We start from the raw sequence: 10,180 nt of genomic DNA, 5'->3' as shown, positions 1-10,180 counted from the left end.
GATAAAGGTTTTCTGGCTTTCAGTCCAAAGTTAGTTGCCCTTACATTACTCTCTCTGAGAGCAAACCCCGTGCAGAGGGAGAAGTGATCAAGGTGAATTTTAAGGCTGGAGAAGAGGCGCATGGCAGAGGCTTAGCATCAGTGATTGTAAGTTGAGGCTGTGGGCAGTGGGGATGGGTGGGTGACGGGATGGTGGGGCACACTGTGACGTTGCCTCAGCTGTCTTGGCCTTCTTTTAGATTTGCAGGAGCCCTCACTACCATCTGGGTAAGTAGCTGATTAGTCACATTTCACAGTGATAGATACATTCCCAGTTGCAAAAGAAACGGACGGAACGTTTCTCCAAGGTGCGGGAGTGTTTGGGACAGAGAGCTGTAGATCACTGGAACAGCCAACAGAATAATCTGACCCTAAAAAGTAACGTGGGGATCAGTGCCTAAAAGTGAAAAAGAGGGATTTTTGTGACGTGCTGCACCATTTGATATATATCCTTTTTATTGGCTCCCCATTTGGTTCTCTTTGAGTGTATGTATTAGTTTGCTGGGGGTGGGGAGGCATAACGAAGGGTCCCAGACTGGGGACTTAAAAAATGGAAGTTTATTTTCTCACAGTTCTGGAGGCTGGAAGTTTGATCCCTGGGTGCTGGTAAGCCTGTGCCCTTCTGGAAATTCTCTCCTTGGCATGCAGACTGCCATCCCTCCTGATGTCTCCGCGTGGTCTCCCCCTGTGTCTTTGTCTTCCTCTCTTTTCCTCATGAGGACACCTGTCTTGTTGGGTTAGAGCCTACGCTAATGGCTCCGTGTTAACATCATTACCTCTTTAAAAGCCTTCTTTTCAAATACCGTCATATTCTGAAGGATGAAGAGGTTGAATCTGCAACACGTAAATCTTAGGGGGATACGATGCAGCCCATAACAGGTGATAAATTTAAAAAGATCAAATATAAAGAAGTTGATAACAGTGGCTGTCTCCATGGCAGGACAGGAAGTGTGGGAGGTTACAGGAAAATTTTCCATTAATTGTACACTTTTTGTACTATTTGAGTTTTGTTACTGCAAGTATTCACCATGTCATCAAAAATAAGAGAAAATTATTGCATTGGTTACACATCTTTGCACTCAACACCTTTATCTATCTATCTACCTGTCAGAGCAAGGAAGAAAGAGAACAGGGGTGGGGTGGGGAGGGGCAGAGGAAGAGGGAAAAAGAGAATCTCAAGCAGGCTCCATGATCAGCTTGGAACCTGCCCTGACTCGGGGCTTGATCTCATGCCACTGAGCTCATGAACTGAGCTGAAATCAAGAGTCGGATGCCTCACCGACTGAGCCACCCAGGAACCCTCAACACCTACTTATTGAATAAAATTAACCTAAACACAGTGTGACCGTCCACCGTGCCTTTGGAATTTGGACCTACTTGAAGGTCTTTGATTAGTACAGGAATGGTATCTGCCAAGGTTTTTTCCTCATGTAACTTATTCTGAAGAAACAGATCTCCCACTGTAGACGGCAAACTCCAGGGGGCCTGGGCAAGGACAGCCTCACCATTTTATCCCCAGGACCACGCACAGTCGGCTCTCATAGGTGCAGTATGAATGAATGCATCAGTGAGAAAACAGCTTTGGGGAATGAGTTCTTCCTAATGTTTCCATTCCATAGACAGCAGCAGGGGGGGGGAGAGTTCCATTATTTTTTTAAAAGGTTTTTATTTATTTATTTGACAGAGAGAGACACAATAGAGAGGGTACGCAAGCAGGGGGACTGGGAGAGGAAGAAGCAGTCTTCCCACCGAGCAGGGAGCCCAGTGCCGGGCTGGATCCCAGGACCGTGGGATCATGACCCGAGCCAGGAAGGCAGACACTCAATGACTGAGCCACCCAGGCGCCCCGCGTATCATGTTTTGAATAATTTACTAAACTAAATCAAGATAATAGGTTTAAGGGGGAAACCACTCACCCTAATATGCCCTAGTCCTTGTTCTTTGGGAAAAAATAGAAAGATTCTGCTTACTTTGGGCCTCCTCTACAACAATCCAAACCCCCACAATCCTACTGTGTTTTCATATTTTGTAAAGAGAAGTAGCTAAGAAACAGTGGCATGCACCCTGAGCAGATTTCTTTCACAAATCCATTCACCCAAATTCCTTTTTCTGCCTCTCAATTCACCTCTGATGCTCACCTCTGACCCTAACACGGCCTCTCGCCTTCTGTTGTTGTAGGTCTGGGGTTTCCAGGAAAGAATTTAGCCTCTTTGTTTCTCTTTAAAAAGCACTAGACATTTTATAAACCCCTTCTGAGCGTCTGCAAGAGGGGGACAGAAAAACACAGCAGCCATGTCCTCTCAGGGACGCTGGGAGCCCCACCTGGTCCTCCAGACTGTGTAGTGCCTGGGAAAACCAGGTCAAGTTGAAAATGGTGTTCAGGTGATGCTGAACTTGAGTTGTCAATGCGGAAAGAATGAATGAGAGTTTAGTCCCCCTGGTCTCATGCAGGTTAGCCCAAAAAATGGACTTAGCTTATGGAAGCCTGGGCAGGCCTGCCTCTCACCCTGGCATTTGGTACTAAGTCCACCAGCGGTTTTGCGGTGCTCTCTCCACACCGCCACCTGCTGAGTCTGGAGGCCCCCTCCTCGCCTACCTCCATTTGGCTTCATCCAAATGGGGAGGTAAACTAGATGCCTAGGTCACAGAGGACCCACCAAGGCAGCGTTGTTTTGTTAAAAGATACAAACTATTTACGCGCGTAAGAGTAAGCTACACTGTATCACATACATAGTTTCAGATTTACTGAAAAGACATGGGGTGAAAGGTGAACGCCATCCGCCCTTAACCATAAAAGACTGGGGTTGAAGACAGACTTAAGTTCTCATCACAGAAGGCTTTGCTAGCTTTTTCCTTCAGGATATTTGTACATCTTCCCAATGGGAATGGTAAGACAGCAAAAGTAAATTCTGCATGAGTAATTTTTATTTATTTTTTAAGATTTTATTCATTTATTTGAGAGAGAGAGCATGAGCAGGGGGGAGGGGCAGAGGCAGAGGGAGAACCAGGCTCTCCCCTGAGCAGGGAACCTGCCTCCAGGCTTGATCCCAGAAATGGAGAAACCTAGCTGGGGTCCAGATTATATTTATAATCAGGGCAGAGTGGCCAGTGCTGAAAAGGCTATGTCATTGGATAGTTGAGGGGAATCAAGAAATTCTAATAGAAGGCAACTTAAGAAACTACATTAAAAGAAATGGCAAATACTAATGCTCATTTAATATAGATCAAGTGTATCTTAATTCATACTAGCCCAGGTCCTGTGGGTATTTAGTACAGGCAAAAGATGTCTCTTCTGAGAGAATTCTGGAAAACGACGGTCCATTTAAAAATAGCTCATTATTGTAAATAAAGGAACTCACTTCAGGCTTTATGTCGCAGCAATCAGGCATGACTATTAAAAGGAACACAAATGTCTGGAAAAAAGATTCCAGTGGGTCAATTCTTGGAAAGAAAGCTTAATCAGTATGAAAATGGGGACAATGTTCCAGGATTATGTGCTACTAAAAGCAAAGAATATGGTAATTAAATTAAAAGGGAAGATATATAAGCCAGTATGGGATTAATTTCCAGTGGAGATACTATTCAAATGGTGTGGGGGGACAACTCAATTCAATTCTGGGATTTCGGTTCTGTGGATTTGTTTCTTTCTCATGCCCTTGGGTGATTTATAACCTTTTTGAATGAGAGTCTTGTCAGCTAACAAATTTTCCTTTGGTTCCTGAAGATGGGTGCTTGTCTCCCTCTTTAATTAACCTGGTCATCAATTACCGTGGAATAAGGGAGATGATGTGGATTCTGTCAGGTAAAGAACTGACCAGCCAGTTTTAGGCCCTGAGCTATCAAACCTGGTTCTTAGAATCCACGTTTTCAAGTCTGGCTCTTTGTTTAGAGAAAGAGAACAAAATCAATAGGGTGGCTTGAAGGAGACATTTCCCCCCACCTGCCCTGAAGGTGCTGAGCAATCCATTAGGGAGGATCCTGTAGAGAAATTTGTGAACAATTGAAAGGGTTTATCTGATGGCTGGCTAGTTGTGAAATTTAGCATCAAGTGTTTGATTCTTCAAGTGAGGGGGTTAATTTGGGAGCTGGGAGTTTCCTTGGGTGAAAAGGGAGAATGTATTCCCGTATCCTGCCAGCAAACAAGAATCAACAACCCCAGCTACCTGTCAGTGAGAGGGAGAGTCCTCCGCTCAACAAAGTTAACATTCTTCTGTTTCTTCCTTTTCCTTCCTTATAATTTTGATATACTTATTTGGCTGACTGTGTGTGTGTGTGTGTGTGTGTGTAAAGCCTAAAGACTTGGGCATTTGCTAAATATATGCCTTTAATTTTTATCTGATATACCTCCGTCATAAAAAACATGTCTCGTCTTTCCGATCCCAATACAAAGCAGATGCACACAAATGTTTGTTGACTCTGGTCCTTCTTCTAATAACAGTGATGGGAAATCCGGGAGAAGAATGTGTTGTTTTCTCAGAGACGGCTCTGTAAATCTCAGACGAGAGATAAAGTGCCAGCTAATTACCCCCTGGGTCTCAGGCTTTCACTGGTGCCTTCTTAAATACACAAAACTCAAGTGAAGGCATGACACCATTAGCACTACATAATTCAAGCAAACAATAAATGTGTTTACTGTGCCTGGCTACTGACCACCTGCCTTTCTGTTCCACAAGGCAGGTATCTATATATAGGATCTCCTTGTTTGCATTCCTGCAGAGAGTGAGCCTTTCTCTCCTTTAGGCCTCACCATCTGTGAAAGCGCAAGAAGCTTGGGCCCCCGACAGCATGTGTCTTCTCTTACTTCAGCTGCTGGTGCTCCTGCCTCTAGGGAGGGCTGCACAGCGAGATGGCCGCCCAAGTCCTAGTTCTGGCTCCCCTGTGCTCCCAGAACGGGATCACAGAGAGCTCCCCCTTGACAACCATGAGGATGCCGAGGAGAAGCCAGACCTTTTTGTCGCGGTGCCCCACCTCGTAGGGGTAGGAGAAGGCCAGAGGCAGAGAGGGAAGATGCTATCCAAGTTTGGCAGGTTCTGGAAGAAGCCCGAGAGAGACCTGCATCCACCCCAGGACTTGGTCCCTGAGAGCATCCCACCTGGGACCCACGGCGTCACCCAGCCCAGAGATGGGACGCAGATGGAGAGATCTCCTCTTCGGGAAGAGGCCAGGAAATTCTGGCACCACTTCATGTTCAGAATGAGCCCAGCCTCTCAGGGGATCATCCTGCCCATCAAAAGCCATGAAGTACATCAGGAGACCTGTAGGACAGTGCCCTTCGGCCAGGTATCTGCTCTGGGTGGGGGAGGGGATCAGAATTGGCAAGAAAGGGGAGGACAGCTGGGGCAGGTGGAGAGTTGGGGAGGAGGCTGCTGGGAGCCTGATTCTTACCGAATTTCCTGATTGGATCCTTGGGTATTCGTCATAACATGTGGCAAACTATCGTTACATTCTCCAAATTTCCTTCTAACTCTCCATTGTCTCTTGGTATTCCGGAAATGCTGTGAGAATGGTATGACGCTACTCTTCAGATGAGTAATCATTCCTACTGATGGCACAGACATTTGTCTTAGAGGGGTTAACTTGTTTATATGCTGGAGGTGTTCTATCTGGAAAGATAATTAAGACTCTCCCCTCAGTTAGGAGAAGTGGGAGCTTGGGAGTGCCAACCAGAACTTCTCTCTAGCTATACCTCTATGTTCTATTGGGATGTGGACGAGCAGGTTGACTCTACCTGTAGATAAGGTGGGAAACACTGGACTCCTAGCCAAACACTCACGTACACAAGTATCTCAGTCTTAATCCCCTGTATTTCCCACCCAGCTATTTCCTAGGCTGTCAGATGGAAGTCGTGACATTGTTTCTATGGTTATGGTGGCAAAAATGATTTAACTTATTTTCTCATAAGCTCTCAAGAAATAATATCAATGATGTGATATTGAATGTGAGATCACATTTTCTCCCCTCAGAAACACCTCCTACTTCCTGTCGCATTGCCTAACTTATGGTTATTGTGATCGATTCTGCACTATTAAGACAAAGGGGCATTTTCTAGTAGCCGCTTCCTCCAGTCAGTCCTGGCAAGCCCTGCGCTCCAAATGTTAAATTAAATTGAGACACTGCATCAGGTCCTTAAACACGAAGATACTGAACCCAAAGCAATGCAGGGGAGAGTAAGATTTTACAGTCCAATAATGCTACTCAATTAAACAGGCAGAATTATAAGGTAATTGACTGTGTAAGGCAGTTAAGTATTCTGCCTGAAAAGGCAAGGATATGTAGCAGTAAGTCCATTATCAAATAATAATGACTGCTTTGTTGGCCATGTGCAATTAGAAAATTGCTCCCAAGAAATCATGCAATTGAATTTCCTTTGAAACTCTTATTTTTAACTCTATTGCTAATTAAATTAAAATTGAGGTGTTTGACTCATATGTCTTGAAGGGCACATAAAGCTAGGTGAAAGGGGATGGAAGGGGTAGAGGTGATGTAATGTATGGTGAATGCTTTGTCCCATGCAACTTCTTAAATTTAAACGTACTATATAGGCCCTGCAAAATAGAATAGAATTCATCTTGATGTTCTGATCTACTCTATGAGCAGTTGAACAAACACGGATGGAGAATCTATTATGCATAATGCACTGTGGGGCATAGAAAGATAAGGCACATTATTCGTGTAGGAAGGAAGCCATTAGAGTTTTTCAACTGGTAACATTTAATTAGACAAAATTTCTTCAAGTTAGGATGTAAGATGTAAAGCATTTTCTCATTAATTTAGGGATTTCCTAAAGGCTCATTTAGTAATATGTCCAATAAAAGAAATTTTAGTTGAGGTGGCTTTATGCCCTAGGAGATTAACCATGGCTCAGATATTGTAATATATGCCAAACTGGAAATTTTTTGACATTTTAGTTTGAATTATCTTCAGACTTCGAGTCTTTTGCTTCTGCATCACGTGTGTTAATGAAATGACTCAAGATGACTGAATGGAGATGTGTTTGCCTTGTAGACAATCACCCATGAAGACTGTGAGAAAGTTGTTGTACAGAATAACCTTTGCTTTGGAAAATGTGGGTCCATTCATTTACCTGGAGCTCCACAACACTCCCACATGTTCTGCTCCCACTGCTCGCCTGCCAAGTTCACCACAATGCACTTGCAGCTGAACTGCACCAGCCTTGTCCCTGTGGTCAAGGTGGTGATGCTGGTGGAGGAGTGCCAGTGCAAGATGAAGACTGAACATGAGCATGGACACCTCCTCCAGGCAGGCTCCCGGGCAGAATTTCATGCCCAGGATCCCTTCATCCCAGGATTTTCTACTTAAAAAGAGACCCCACTATTATCTTTGAAAAGCAAAACTGTAGTAGCAAAGGTGCTGGATTATTCAGCTTGGAAGTGTAAGCGAGTGCACACTATTTTAAGAGAAAGGTGGTTCAAAAGTAGTGAGATAGAACAATTTAGAGGCAATGGTGTTCATCTAGTTGTGGGTCTATGTTTGGGTTCTACTCTTGGCTCTGCCCCTCTGGCAGGAGGATGTTAAGGAGTTGTGGAAGCTTTCTCCATCTTGAGGGCTTCATCTCTATGTAAGGGACTTGAATCGGATGATTGCTTAAGTCCTTTCCACTACAATATTCCATGACCTAGGGTCTCCACATTCTGTTAAAAGTCCTCCATCTGAACTTGGAAAAGAAAGAAAGTGGGCCCTAAAAATTGGCTTCTTTAGTCAAAGTACCACCAAAAATCCATTTCTAGTATTTGTAGGGCAGATTCTTTGTATTTCAGGCTGTGTTTTATTTGCTTCCATCAGATGATTATTTAATTTCCATGGATGTAAGGAATAGCTTGCTTGGTTGCCTCATAGTTCTTTGGATATGCCCCCTATAAGGTTGTTAATGTCAGGTCCTTGGCTTTGAAGAAGGAGCGTTACTTTCAGTGGTTCACATAGGGAGAGGGAGCAATCACTGGAGGCCACACAAGTATCTCCATAATGGGGGAATAAAAATATGTGACCTGCACTGCCAGGCTGAAAGGTCAGTCCAGAGATGCCAATGAAAGTAACCAAAGAATTTCAGTGGACGTCAAATTACACAAACTGCTTAGAAATGGAAACAATTTACTGGTGAAATTCTTTATCCTTTTCGGAGTAGGTAGTAAGTTAGAGTTCTATGTTGGGATAATGTTTTGTTTTGTTTTTGTTTTTGTTTTGTTACATTCTAAAAACTCCATATTACAGACTTTTATTCTGTAAATGTCATACTTGCAAGGTCTGAAAATATTCTGAATATTTTAATGTATTAAATTTTAGTGTACGAAGCGTTCTGGGAAATGTCATGGCATTCAGTTGTCTTAAATTTTGTCTTAATGGTGCTTTTTCTGTCCCGTAACTTAAAGGTGCTATCTGGAGACGATGTACCTGGGGTATCTCTCATATGTCTTCTGAGGCTAATGATAATACTCCAAGTGTTTCTTCTGACACTGCCAGCAGTCCTCTGTTAACAGAAAAATCACTGTCCTAGGGGTCCCCTTTCTTCTTCTGTATTTATTTGTATTCGTACATTATATAAACCTGGATTTCCCTCACCCTATTTCTTTTTCTGTAATCATCCTTTAAAAATTTCATCATAAAATTATTTTGATTATTTGAACCTTATTATGCACAGTATACACAAAAAGGTGTTTCCCAGAATATTGATTTTTTTTTTAAAGGAATCAAGGTATACTTTAATTCTATTTCTCTTTAATCACACCATCTAACCTGGCGTTCCAAAGAAGTGGATGCACTTATATTTAGTGTATATTCTACATTGAAATAATAGAATATGTGATATGCAGATACACATGTGGCATTTACATCAGAATATATTATACCCTTCGGTGGTCAAAGACAACCTAATTGGCCAAGATACGGCCATAAGGATGAAACTGTTAAGCATTAATGATATCCCAGCTGGTCAATATATTTTGGTGCCAAGAGCTATTGAGCAACTGTCTTGTTTGCAATTGCCTAACCCTGATTATGTAAACCTATCCCTGCCAATTGGACTGTCCTTCTTACATGCTTGCAAATCCCTTTTATTTATCCTTGCAAATAGACTCTCAACCCAAGCCCCAAACAATCATCCATCTTATTCAAACTCTGCTCTGCTCTTCCTTCATGTGAATTCAAGATGAGACAGTGGAGAGTGGTATCAGAATTGACCTTCATAGCGCAAACCTCATGAAATTGCCCACGTTCGTCCATTTTTACTGTTAAGAAAAAAAAAAGGCAGGGCGCCTGGGTGGCTCAGTGGGTTGGGCCGCTGCCTTCGGCTCAGGTCATGATCTCGGGGTCCTGGGATCAAGTCCCGCGTCGGGCTCTCTGCTCAGCAGGGAGCCTGCTTCCCTCTCTCTCTCTCTCTCTCTCTCTGCCTGCCTCTCCATCTACTTGTGATTTCTCTCTGTCAAATAAATAAATAAAATCTTTAAAAAAAAAAAAAAGGCAGCTCTCAGTGTTTCCACCTAATACCCAGGAGCGTGGGCACCTGAAAGGAAACATACAAATACTGAACATCTATTAAGGGCCAGATATTATGCTGAGTCTCTTGCATAAGGTATAGATGAGAAAACTTATATAATACATCAATACATACATTATATAATCTTCATAAAAATCTTTTTTACAATTTTACTTAAATTCAATTAATTAACAAATAGTGTATTATTTGTTTCAGAGGTAGAGGTCAGTGATGCATAGTTACATACAACACCCAGTGCTCATCACATCACCAGCCCTCCTCAACGGCCATCACCCAGTTACCCCATCCTCCACCATGCTCCCCTCCAGCAGCCCTCAGTTTGTTTCCTAGAGTTAAGAATGTCTCCCTCTCTGATATGATCTAATCTTATTTTCCCCACCCTTCCCCTATGATCCTCTGTTTTGTTTCTTAAATTTCACCTATGAGTACAATCCTCATAAAAGTCTTATGAGGTGGGTAAATACCTTATTTTTATTTTTATTTTTAAAGATTTTATTTATTTACCTGAGAACGAGAGAGAGTGAGTGAGAGAGAGAGCATGACAGGGGAGAGGGTCAGAGGGAGAAGCAGATTCCCTGCTGAGCAGGGAGCCTGATGTGGGATTCAATCCTGGGACTCAAGGATCATGACC

General features: G+C 43.1%; 1 protein-coding gene across 1 annotated transcript; it reads left to right on the top strand.

The window, feature by feature from the left end:
* Nucleotides 1-4,791: 4,791 nt before the first annotated feature.
* On the top strand, nt 4,792-8,686 carry CER1 (cerberus 1, DAN family BMP antagonist). The gene is made up of 2 exons (XM_045079693.1): nt 4,792-5,318; nt 7,044-8,686. The coding sequence occupies exons 1-2, from the start codon at nt 4,824-4,826 to the stop codon at nt 7,356-7,358; spliced, it is 810 nt and encodes a 269-aa protein (XP_044935628.1). The 5' UTR covers nt 4,792-4,823; the 3' UTR covers nt 7,359-8,686.
* Nucleotides 8,687-10,180: the final 1,494 nt, after the last annotated feature.

Source organism: Mustela putorius, unplaced genomic scaffold (genome assembly GCF_011764305.1).
Source record: "Mustela putorius furo isolate JIRA1106 unplaced genomic scaffold, ASM1176430v1.1 tig00000421_pilon_pilon_pilon, whole genome shotgun sequence".
Taxonomy (NCBI): Eukaryota; Metazoa; Chordata; class Mammalia; order Carnivora; family Mustelidae; genus Mustela; species Mustela putorius.
The sequence above is the reverse complement of the archived record's forward strand: the minus strand, read 5'-3'. Positions and strand labels throughout refer to the sequence as shown.

Bases quoted from the DNA above. Each gene is read 5' to 3' on its own strand.
- CER1 (XM_045079693.1), top strand. From the start codon at position 4,824: ATGTGTCTTCTCTTACTTCAGCTGCTGGTGCTCCTGCCTCTAGGGAGG. The intron at 5,319-7,043 runs GTATCTGCTCTG...TTTGCCTTGTAG, and splicing joins GGACAGTGCCCTTCGGCCAG to ACAATCACCCATGAAGACTG.